General features: G+C 33.4%; 1 protein-coding gene across 1 annotated transcript; it reads left to right on the top strand.

The window, feature by feature from the left end:
• Window positions 1-670: 670 nt before the first annotated feature.
• On the top strand, window positions 671-9,219 carry LOC132720215 (MORC family CW-type zinc finger protein 3-like). Its single transcript, XM_060704291.1, has 10 exons — window positions 671-832; window positions 1,647-1,744; window positions 2,421-2,516; window positions 3,093-3,125; window positions 6,174-6,254; window positions 6,723-6,756; window positions 7,397-7,495; window positions 7,797-8,009; window positions 8,218-8,279; window positions 8,970-9,219. The coding sequence occupies exons 1-10, from the start codon at window positions 773-775 to the stop codon at window positions 9,217-9,219; spliced, it is 1,026 nt and encodes a 341-aa protein (XP_060560274.1). The 5' UTR covers window positions 671-772.
• Window positions 9,220-12,721: the final 3,502 nt, after the last annotated feature.

Below are 12,721 nucleotides of genomic sequence, written 5' to 3'. Positions count from 1 at the left end.
TTTGTGACCGATTGTCATTATTGATAAAAAAATGTGTTTGAAATCTCACTTAAAAAAGTACAAACAAGCAATTTTGATATTAAACCTGTTTAGTTTATAATTTGAAGACAGGTCTGTTCCAAATGAAAGCATGACAGTCTATTATACAGGGTGAAGTAAGATTGCCATTATACATGGTGAAATAAGATTGCCATAATACAGTGTGAAGTAAGATTGCCATTATACAGGGTGAATTAAGATTGCCATAATACAGGGTGAAGTAAGATTGCCATTATACAGGTTGAAGTAAGATTGTCATTATAACAGGGTGAAGTAAGATTGCCATTACACAGGGTGAAGTAAGATTGCCATTATACAGGGTGAAGTAAGATTGCCATTACACAGGGGTGAAGTGAGATTGCCATTATTACAGGGTGAAGTAAGATTGCCATTATACAGGGTGAAGTAAGATTGCCATTTTACAGGTTAAAGTAAGATTGTCATTATACAGGGTGAAGTTAGATTGCCATTATACAGGGTGAAGTGAGATTGCCATTATACAGGGTGAAGTAAGATTTGCCATTATTACAGGGTGAAGTGAAATTGCCATTATAAAGGTTGTGAAGTAAGATTGCTATTATATAGGGTGAAGTGAGATTGCCATTTTACAGGGTGAAGTAAGATTGCCATAATACAGGGTGAAGAAAGATTGACCTTAACATTTAAACAGAATAAGCCAGTGAAGCTGATATTTGGGTTTACTAGCAATAAGGAACCAGACAGTTATGGTCTGATGATGTACCATAAGAACCGACTTATCAGAGCCTATGAGAAAATTGGTTGTCAAAAACAAGTAAGTGACTTCAGTTATTTCACTGAATTAAATGGTTACATATAATCATTATGGCTTTCTTATAGGGTTGTTTGACAGTAATAACCACATAAATTAATCTTCAGAAAGTTTTTAGACTTTTAGTTTCTACGTTTAATTATGATCCAAACGTTTAATTTTAATAGTAGTATGTTTTTCAATTCTTTATATTATGAAATGCAGGATTAATATAATCAGCTTGATTTTCATGTATATTGTGGTCAAATTTCTTAAAGGGACTCCACTGAGGTTTAAAAGCCTAAACACATAACATTTGAATTTCTTACATAAATGAGCTGGGGCACTTTAAACAGAAAGATATGCAAAAATAGTTAAGAAATATACTTTGCAATAAATTGAAAATCATATTTTTATGCTTTTCTTAGCCCAATTTGAGTGAAAAGCATTTAAACGCTTTTCATTTTGGGTCATTTTTTTACAATTTGAATAACTATTCTGGAAAAAAGAAGTGCGCAAATGATCTGAAATTGTGCACAAAGATTAGTGGTCTTAACCTACATTCAAATGGTACATTTATCTGGGAAAAAATATTTTCAGTCCCATCATGTCACACAATCTCAGTGGAGTCTCTTTAAAATGAAACCTTGAAGAAAATGGTCAAGACAAGATTTGAACCTGCAACATTCAATTTAAAGCACTAGCTTAATATTCTTGATACTTGCAAGGGACATTATACTAGCCTCCTATGAAATGACAATCTTTCTTGTGGGTGTTACTTTTGGTGACTGTAGATAAACATATGTGTTATAAAAGTGACAATGTTATATTTATACAGGCGAATGATCATGGTGTTGGTGTGATTGGGGTTGTGGAGTGTAACTTTCTAGATCCAATACATAATAAACAGGAATTCAACAAGACAGATAAATACTTGTAAGTTTGACATTATGTTGTAAGTCTATTTTAGTTCTAGTTTTCAGTACTAGCATATTTAATGTAATGCATGTTGAAAATTATAAGAATTAAAATAGCATCCATGACAAATACATTCTGAAATCTGTATTTATTGTAAAAACTGGAGTATAACATAGTATCATGATTGAGATGGGCTAACATTATGATAAAAGTGAAAGTGAGACCTACTTGACTATCTGATTACATTGTAAGGTCCCTGACTTATAATCACTTGCTATTCACTAAAGTGTATACTTATCCCACCAGTGACTTTGGATTCTTTCATGTGAGGAAGTTATCCAGGTAACTTGATGAAAATTTGGTGTTTTCTGTGCCCACTTTTGCCTTAAAAATGCACAGAGATACATCTAAGGTTTTACATAAGACCTTTACAGTGTTGGTGCAAGTGAATACCTGGCATAATTTAAAGACAGTAAGGAGACAATACCTTGAATGCTACTGGCTTTAATGATTTGCCTGAATCAGCCCTCACTTCAGCACAGTATGATTATCCCACCATAAAGTTGGCTGCTTAACATTTTTCTTTTTATATCAAAATCTTTAACATTAAATATGGAAAATACAGGCACTGCTTGTTTGTAGTATAAATGTAGCTAACCATCAATATAAGTGTATTAAACAATATTTCTTTTAGAGCATTTATGCAGAATGCAGCTAACAAGTTAAACGATTACTTCTACGAGAAGACAAAATGTGAAAATCCGAATTCTAAGTCAATACCTCATACCTCGTAAGTATTTTATTATGTTTTGATAATTTCATTTACTGTTGTTAACATTTCCTTAATATGAGTATTATTTAGTGTACAAAAATGCAGAAATAAGTTGCAAATGGAAATTGTAATTGTAAAATAAAAGTACTCTCATGTCATTTGATAAAGAAAAAATTCAAAATTTACACACAAGAGCATTTAAATCATACTCTTTCAATATTAGCACATTTTAACAAAAGTTGATTCTCTAAAAGATACCTTCGGGTCACTCCTGTTTGATTTGCTGGGTTTTTTTTCGGGAAAGGGGGGTACTTTCACTTTTGGTGAACAGAGCATTTATAATAATAGGAAAACCCCCCTTTATTTTGTTGTCTCTGTATTTAATGAATAATTTAAAATTTAAAATTATTAACAAATACATTATACTGTCCTGAAACCCTAATGAAGCAGGGAAGGGCTTTTCATTTTTTTTTTTCAATTTTTTTTAACATCTATATATATTTTAAGGGCACAGCTTCAACTGGACTTGGCACAGTGTATAATTGTTGAGTTGGAGAGTTCCAACAGGGTATAGTGAGAAACACCAGACAAAAGGTATGCTACCCTTAAACCCGACGCTCATTTCAAGTAAATTTATTCTTTTCCCTTATTCCGAAATAAAAAAATCATAATAATTGTTTTTAAAGTTGAGTTAAATAAAAATTACTGTATATTTCAAACTGTTTATCAATTTTCATTGTCATATTGTTTTATAAAATTCATGAACATCTGTCTGATATATTTGTTTAAGAAAGGAATGTTGGTGACGCAATGAACATTCCATGGACACAAAAAAAATTGTTGAGTTGCTTTTAAAACAAAACTAACTTTGTGGTAGTGAAATGGATAAATAGATGTTGAACTTCCTATGATATTTTCATACATAACTTTGATTCAGCCTTTATTAAATCAAAGAAATTTGAATAATACTGAATTTTAACCAGGATATATTTGTACAATCAGTGAGGTATCCCACCAGCTGATGGAAGGTCAGTGGTTCTACTTAGGTACCCATTACTGACTGAAATAATGCACATATTGGCATTTGAGGTAAACCATCACCAATAAAGCTCGGAATTTGCCATATCAACTTTACAGCTTCAGTGTGACCAAAACGAAACCAAAAAATATATATATTTGTACAGTTGCACGGAGTAATAGAGTTTTGTGTTTGGTTATATCAAATAGGAATGTAATAACATCTGATAGACATTGAATAACAAATAATAGAATTAAATGACACGGTTTTTGGCCGGGTTGCACTGGTGCAAACCCGGGTTTATAGTATGGTGAATGTCGGGCGGGCGGGCGGGCGGCGGGCGGGAAAAACTTTCATAACAGTTTTCTCAGCAACTACTTTATCACAGCCTCTTGATATTTGGCATACAGCATTGACACATGGTCCCATACGGTGGGATTTGGTTTCAGGTCTGTCGCTCATCCACTTCCTGTTTATCGACTTAGTTAAATTTTCAACATTAATGGTCAATGGTAGGAAATTTTCATAACAGTTTTCTCAGCAACTACTTATCACAGCCTCTTGATATTTGGTATACAGCATCAACACATGGTCCCATACGGTGGGATTTGATTTCAGGTCTGTCGCTCATCCACTTCCTGTTTGCCAACTTAGTTAAATTTTCAACATTAATGGTCAATGGCAGGAAATTTTCGTAACAGTTTTCTCAGCAACTACTCATCACAGCCTCTTGATATTTGGCATACAGCATTTACACGTGGTCCCATACCGTGGGATTTGATTTCAGGGCTGTCGCTCATCCATTTCCTGTTTATCGCCTTAGTTAAATTTTCAGCATTAATGGTCAATGGTAGGAAATTTTCGTAACAGTTTTCTCAGCAACTTCTTATCACAGCCTCTTGATATTTGGCATACAGCATCAACACATGGTCCCATACCGTGGGATTTGATTTCAGGTCTGTCGCTCATCCACTTCCTGTTTATCGACTTAGTTAAATTTTCAACATTAATGGTCAATGGTATTATTTTCATAACAGTTTTCTCAGTAAGTACTTATCACAGCCTCTTGATATTTGGCATACAGCATTGACACATGGTCCCATACGGTGGGATTTGGTTTCAGGTCTGTCGCTCATCCACTTCCTGTTTATCGACTTAGTTAAATTTTCAACATTAATGGTCAATGGTATTATTTTCATAACAGTTTTCTCAGTAAGTACTTATCACAGCCTCTTGATATTTGGCATACAGCATTGACACATGGTCCCATACGGTGGGATTTGGTTTCAGGTCTGTCGCTCATCCACTTCCTGTTTAAAGATCCTGTATGTTTTGTAATTGAGATTGCATATTTTTTTTTTTTTTTTTTAATGCGTTTATTTAAGGTCGCCGCCGGAAAGCCCATATGGGCGACCGTACACTCAAGTCGGGCCATCCTAGAGCGTCCCGCCGAGATTTTTTCGACGATTTTTTACCCCAGCTTTTATTGGTGGAGGAAGACCCCAGGTGCCCCTCCGGGCATTATTTCAGGCTCGAGCGGGCACCCGGGTAGAACCACCGACCTTCCGTAAGCCAGCTGGATGGCTTCCTCACATGAAAGATTTCGACCCAAGTGAGGATCGAACCTACAGTGGTGAGGGACCAGTGATCTCAAGTCAGCGACCTTAACCACTCGGCCACGGAGGCCCCCTGAGATTGCATACCACTCTTCATTGAATTATATATGTATGTAATTATGCAAATTTGTCAATTTTCAAACATGGAAGAATATGTAAAATATGTATTGCAAATATTTGTACATATTTAAGGTAATCATTAAATTATATGCATTCATTTCTTATTGGAAAAATTGACTTAGAATTTATAGAAAACTAAATTCTAATTACCTCCCTTTATTTACATGAAATATTAAATTCTGTAATATCTTTATAAATAATGTTTTTTGAAACTTACAATATCGATAAATCTTAATTTGAGCATCATAATTTGTATATAAAACCATAAAAATAATGTGTTACAGGATCTTTAACAACTGAGTTAAATTTTCGACATTAATGGTCAGTGGTAGGAAATTTTTGTAACAGTTTTCTCAGCAACTACTCATCACAGCCTCTTGATATTTGGCATACAGCATTGACACAGGGTTGCATATGGTTGGATTTGATTTCAAATCTGTCGCTCATGATCTTTTCCTATTTATCTACTTGGTTAAATTTCCGACATTAATGGACAATGGTAGGAGGAAATTTTTTTAACAGTTTTTGCAGCAACTACTTATCACAGCTTCTTGATATTTAGCATACAGCATTGCCTCATGGTCCCATACTGTGGGATTCGATTTCAGGTCTGTCGCTCATCCACTTCCTGTTTACCGACTTAGTTAAATTTTTGACATTAATGGTCAATGGTAAACATTTTTTGTAACATCACAGCCTCATGATATTTGGTATACAAATGCAACCCGGCCTTTTCTGTCTTTGACCCATTTTTTCTATCTGAGGCAACAAATATACCAATGAAAATAACCGATTTGCCCAAGGGTCAAGTGGGATATTTTAATCTACTGGGTTAAAAAATAACCAATTTTAACAGCATTTCAACTGATGATATGGATCTCCAATCTGTTAATAATGAACAAATATACTGTATATTTGCAGTCGTTGTGACATTCCAGAAGAGCCCGAGGATGATGACGAGGCATTACAAACTACATATCGTAAAACATACAAAAAAACTCAGTATGTATGACAATTCTCATATGTGGAAAATTCAGTTTAAACTTAACTTACTTACCTGTGTTAAATGCATGCTTTCAAATTGATTTTACCAACAGGACATGATTTTGTCAGTAATTCAGTGTACCATTATTAGGACACAAATCTAGATTAAGAGGTCTTGGGAGAACTCTGCTAATTTTTTTGTTTTTTGGTGTGTTTTTTTTTTTGTGTTTTTTTTTTTATCAATTCTATATTGCTTCTTTTAACTCAGTTGTACATAAAAACCAGAGAGGACAGTATAATTATGTGGTGCCATGATATATGCTGCCTTAAGGGGATTGAAGGAAAAGTTCTAAAGATAAGAACAAGGATTCTAGTAGTGCAATGACTTGTTGTTGGGCATTAAAGATGGTGAATTTGTCCACAACATGAAAATAAGCCTATTAAATGCATTAACTTATTATATTTATTTTATTATTCTTTTTCCAGGGCTGAGAAAAATAGACAAGCACGTCTTATAGAGGTAAATTTTATCAAATTTTATATTCCAATTGCCTTTACTGCAAAAACAACCAGTGTTTGTGAAATTGTATTTCCTGCAGCACATTATTAATGAAACCCCTGAAACATTTGTCACAATACAGTCAAAAGGAAGACCAGAAATTTATTGATAGTCAGTAGTGGGAGGTTGCATTGACCTTTACACTTAAAGTACTTTTATCTCAAGGTCAATAGATAAAGAGTTTTTGGAAGGATGACTTGTTGTGATGTTTAAAGTCAGTTTTGCATTGATATGTTGCTTTTTTATTAGCTTAAGAAGGCTTTATGATTAACATATTAAAATCCTCAGTTTGGTTCGGCAATCTTACAATTATAATATAGATAAAGCTATAACCAGGTTGTGACACATAAAGCTTACACCTAGCAGATACTGGAAAAAAATCTATTACCTGTCAGCTAAGGCTTACATTTTTATTTCACAACCACCTCACACAAGCCCATTTTAAGACCTGTAATATGTATTTTCATAATTTACTTTTACATGAAGATGAATTAATTGATATATTAAAGAACTGTATTGGAACTTCTCTAAGATTCTCAACTGTGAGAAATAATTTAATAATAAAACTTTATTTGATGTACCTTCTGTTGAAACCTTACAGGAGAGAAAATTGAGGGAAAAAGAAGAATCATTAAAAAGGAAGGAAGAATTGCTGCAAAAGAAGCTGTCTGAAATTAACAGAAAGCAGACAGAACTTGAGGTACTTGGTTATAACAAAAAAGTACAAGACTTGAATGAAATTTGCACCGACCAATAAACATTTAATATAGGACAAACAAAAGTTCAAGTTTCCATGAGTTTCCATATTAGATTTTTAATCCATTGTCCTTTACTGCACTTAAAGCAAATTTATCCTTTTCTAGAAGTCTTCACTATGAAATTTTATTCACTGAAAAATTTCTGATTATGTCCCAAGCTTCGGTAAGTAAGAACCACTTTAAACCACAGAAAATCTTAGTGTTTTCTTATTTTTCCGAGTCATGAAATATTGCATATTGCAGGAAGTATCTTCAAGCCAGGACAAAGTAGATCGAAAACCAACTGTGGCAGATCTGGACCATGCGAAAAAGTCATTAAAAGTTTATCAGGCGAAGATGGCAATGCAGGAGAATACAATAAAACAACTTGAAATACAAAAGAAGCAGATTGAGCAGAAGTCTACAGCCATGTTACGTATGGCAGAGTCGTTACGGTTAACAAATGTTGCCAGTAAGGTATGCAGTGATTTATTCCCTTTGTTTTATTTTTAAAATTCAGCATTTTAACCAAAAAGAAATTTGGAAAAGTTTGTAAAACTTCTAAAAACATACACTATTACTCAATTGCTGATAAACAAGAAAAAACAAAATCAGTATATATATGTAATAATTTAATCATATTTTACCATTAGATACTTAAGATTTGTAAAAATTTAATCTTCAGAATTTAGAGGAAAAAGTTAAAGACTTGACAGGTACTAGCAGTTCTGCAGTCTCTTCAAGCAGGTATATTCTTTTCTTATTATATGTTTTTGCACCAGGCAGTTGTATTACATATGGAGTAGCAGGGGAAACAATCAAAGTACTGCCCCACTGCAGAGTTGTTAGTTTTGTTTTGGCTGGTGGGGCTTAATTGGGCGGGACATGATGAGCATTTAAAAATCATTTTGCACAAATGGCAGACTACCATAGTGTGACACAATGCCAGATACTTTATTGTTCAGATGAAAGTCAGCAATTTTTATTGGCTGAAAATTGTTTAGCATCATGAAGTCCAGGATCAATGTTACAAAATGTATTTTCTCCATCAAAAATCATTTTGTAAATTGAAAGTGAAATAAACACAAATAAACACATATAATGCCTCTATGTTCATCTTATTACAAAGCAAAAGCAGTTATGTCCTGGAAACATGTTTCATTTTGATTTTTACCAGGGATTTAATTTACCAGGGATTAAATTTTGGCTTATTTCATGAATGTTGGCTAAGTATCTTAATATCTTATAAATGTAATAGAACTGAAAGCAGAAATTTGGGAATATTTGATCTTGTTGTTTGTCAGAAATAATTTTGGCTTCACATTTCCTGATAATACAGTATAGGGTTATTAACATAATATTATTAGGTTGTCATAGGCTGTTTGACTTTGAGATTTATGATGTTTGTTATTGTTATATTTATTTATATTTCCCCAGTCATGCACTTCGTCCACCCCAGAAAAGGAAGAGTACAAGCAAAGATGAAAGCAGTGCGAAAGTAGCAAAAATAAAAACAGAAGGAGGAGGATTTGTAACCATAAATTTAGATGATGATCGTGTTGTAGATCTAACACTTGATGAAGATGATATTTCTAATGACATGGAAGTCGAAAGTAGTGTTTCATCTGACAATCAAACTAAATCTAAAGATAAGACTTTGGATAAAAATACCTCAGTGTCAGTTTGAACCTGGAATACCACTAAAGACAGTGGTACTGCAGGTGCCGTTGATCATGAAAATACCACACAAGTTAATGATACCTCAGAATTCGTTGATCCTGAAAACAAACTCTCAAGTGAATGATACTGAATTGTCGGTTAATCCAGAAAATAATACTGAAGATACCTCAGTGTCTGTTGATCCTGAAAACAACTCAGAAAGCAGTTCTAAATTAACTGAAGACAAATCTAAGACTATTACTCCAGCTACCCATAAAAGTATTGTAGAAACACAAAACTAAATCTGATGCTAGTCTAGGCACTAAAGAAGACAAGGACAAAAACAAGTATTAAAAACAAAAAGATGGAAGGCCAGAAGACAAAGAAATAGATACAAACATTAGTGAAAACAATATCTGATGACACTAGAACAGAAAAGTGTGATGATCAAAAGGGAACAAATGATAAAAGAGATGTAAGTGAAGGGTAGTAATGATAAAGAAAATGTTAAAGAGATAGATGGTTTTGTTAAGGAAAAAAGATGATACTGTTAATGAAATAAGTGATGCAAGAATAAAGAAGCCAGTGTTGGCACAGAAAGAATAAAAGAAGACAAGGGTAAAAAGGTTGATGGAAGTGCTAATGATAAAGACAAGGTTGAAGATGTTTAAACCTGATAAAGGAAAACTGGATAAAAAGTTGAGCGACATTAAACCTGAAGATAAGATTGAGGCAATAGAAGAAAAGAAAGTTTTTGTTGCGAAAGGGGTACAGACAGTTCCAACAGTGGTGAAATTTGCGAGTCCTGAAGAAGTTGCGCTTTTTTAAACTGTGTCCAACTGAACAGAAGCACGTTTTGCTACAAAGGGCTAGAGAGTTAGAAGAAACAAAAAAGGAATTGGGGGAGACTCAGACCACATTGAAGGGCTTACAAGACAATATTTGGCAATTGCTGAAGATTATTGTTCCTGAAATTTTGATTATGGAACCCCCTGAAAATATTGAAAAAGTTATTTTAGACTTTATTCGTGTAAATGGTGCAGAAAATAATAGTCCATCAACTTCTGGGTAAAAAGTTTTATGTTGGTGATTGGTAGAGATTTTTGTAAACAATATAAAGTTATTGTGGCATTTTTCTTGTATTCTGCAATTTTTTGCCTATTAATTTTCCTTTAATGGAGAAAGTAAGCTTCTAGAAAAAAATGCACAGAAATAGAATTTATGTTGATGACAGTTTTAGATAAAATCAGGATTTTGATGTAAGTCTAAGCATATGATAATAAACTTGATGCTTTCTGATCCTTTAGATTTTCTGTACTAATTGTTGTGATATTACATGACGGTCAAAGAAGAGCAGTGTGTCTGATAATGGATGTTATCCAGAATTCGCCAAATGCGGGTTTTTCCAAGCTAATTCCTCATTACAAACTTTAACCATTATAGCTTCACAGTTCACTACCAGTCACAATAGATTGGTCAACCTGTTGTGCTTAATTCCAAAGCTGTAACTGTAAAAGGTTGTTTGTACCCTCGGATAAGCTAGGAAAACTCCAAAATATTCTTAACTCCATAGTGAGTCTATTGATAAAATCCTATTTTGACCTTTTATTTGAATAACAATAGATTTAACCACAGACATTCACATGTGTTCTTTTGTTAACAGAGACATTGTTGTGAAATTCTTATTGTAATTCCAATCAGATATCTTTAATGAGACAGGCTAGGGTTATATAAAGATCTGTGAAAGGTTTTTGTTGTTAAAGTTACTATTCATAGTTATTGTGGAATAATTTGTATAAAATTGCGAGAATTTTTAAGTGCTGTGAATTTCATAGTGATTTGTCTCCAATGTTAAGTTTTAATTGAATTGAATTTGAAAAAGAAAACATGTATGTGTACATATTATAGATATTTTAGTATATAATTGTTTTGTGCATTCAAAAATATCTATGAAATAGTGACAGGACATATTTGAGTAACTACAGGGCAGAACATTATTGTACAGAAATGAAACATTATTATCATCACCTTATAGCAGTAATGGATTAAGTCCTTTTAAATTTAATAGGAGTTAACCAGTTATTGCACTAAGGTGATGTTATGTTCACCAGTGAACATTATGTTCATCAGTGAAACAGAGAATTTAGCATTCAGCTTTGGTTGGGAAAAAACTCCCCAACCACCCTCCATATACTTCAATAATACTAATTTTTTTTATTAAGTGCAGAATATCCAGAAAATTACCATTATTTTGACAAAATACTCATTAACTACAATTGTACTTATTGCCAAAAGGCAACAGAAGCTTAATCCTTTCCTTCATGAGCATATTGTGAAAAATGGCCGTTTTTATTGAAAAGCCTATTATTACAAGTTCAAACTGCTATGAAATATGCTTCAATACTGATGAAACTTGGCACAAATGTTGACTGGACCATGACCTCTGTAACAGCATGCTAAATCGTAAATTTTCTGTTACCATGGCAACGGGGGGGATGTCTCAAAATTGCCAAAAATCGCTATTTTTTTGCATTGTTTTTTTTACATCAAAACTGATTTCAAAGTGTTGCAACTTCTCAATGGATTGAGATAGAGTTAACGTCTTACACGTTACCTTACCATCGACCTGAGGCCACTTTTAGCCTGTCACATATCCAAAATGTTCAAACCCCCGAAACAGAAGGGGGCACATCCCCCTTCTGGTAACCCCCAGATGAACCTTTTGGATGGGGGCGGAGCCGAAAAAAAAAATTTATTAACATTTCTTAAACGAAAAACATTGTTTTGATAATTGGCCAATGAATAACTTTTTGAAAACTTTAACAGGTCATAAAAAATAAAAACCTTCTGAGAAATAAGAATAACAGCATTTCTGGGGCATAAGGGGCTTTAAGCTTGCATAAAAAGCGTGCATAAGACTCCCAACAAAGACTGTCCAAAATTGTTAAAATTATATTGATTTGATAAACAAGGCCCTTCAATGTGCCCTGGGATTGTGTAACCCTTATATGTATTGTGATTCATGTAAATATTCTTGTACAATGTGGTGAGCTATACAGGGCCATCATGCCCCTCTTGTTTAATGATATTGAAAAATATGATCGATTGTTTTCACTGTTCACAGATATCACCAAGCTTTTAGGCGATAAAGCTTACAAAATGTAGTTAGTATTATTTGATAAGATGTTAGTGTTGCCTATATAGGTATTTCATTAGTATTAGTATTAGTATTTTGTAAATAAAGTAAGTCATTGCAAAAAGATAATAAGAATTGAAATGAGCCTTAGCCATAAGTATTTCACATTTAGACCTAAAATAAGGGTGACCTTGGAGAGATGGCCTTGTGGTTAAGGTGTCTACCTCCCAAGGATTGTAGGATCAAGCTTTACACTGGTCTTGACCATGTTTCATCATTTAACACGAGTACTTCATATATCCTGGAATGGATTTGAGAATGGTTCATATAAGTTGCAATAGCCTTTTTTTTCATATGGAGATCAATATAAAATGATAACATTTTGCACCAGAGA

This window comes from Ruditapes philippinarum, unplaced genomic scaffold (genome assembly GCF_026571515.1).
Source record: "Ruditapes philippinarum isolate M1 unplaced genomic scaffold, ASM2657151v2 ctg4304_1_1_1_1, whole genome shotgun sequence".
NCBI lineage: Eukaryota > Metazoa > Mollusca > Bivalvia > Venerida > Veneridae > Ruditapes > Ruditapes philippinarum.
This window is presented reverse-complemented; position numbering and strand designations above follow the sequence as displayed.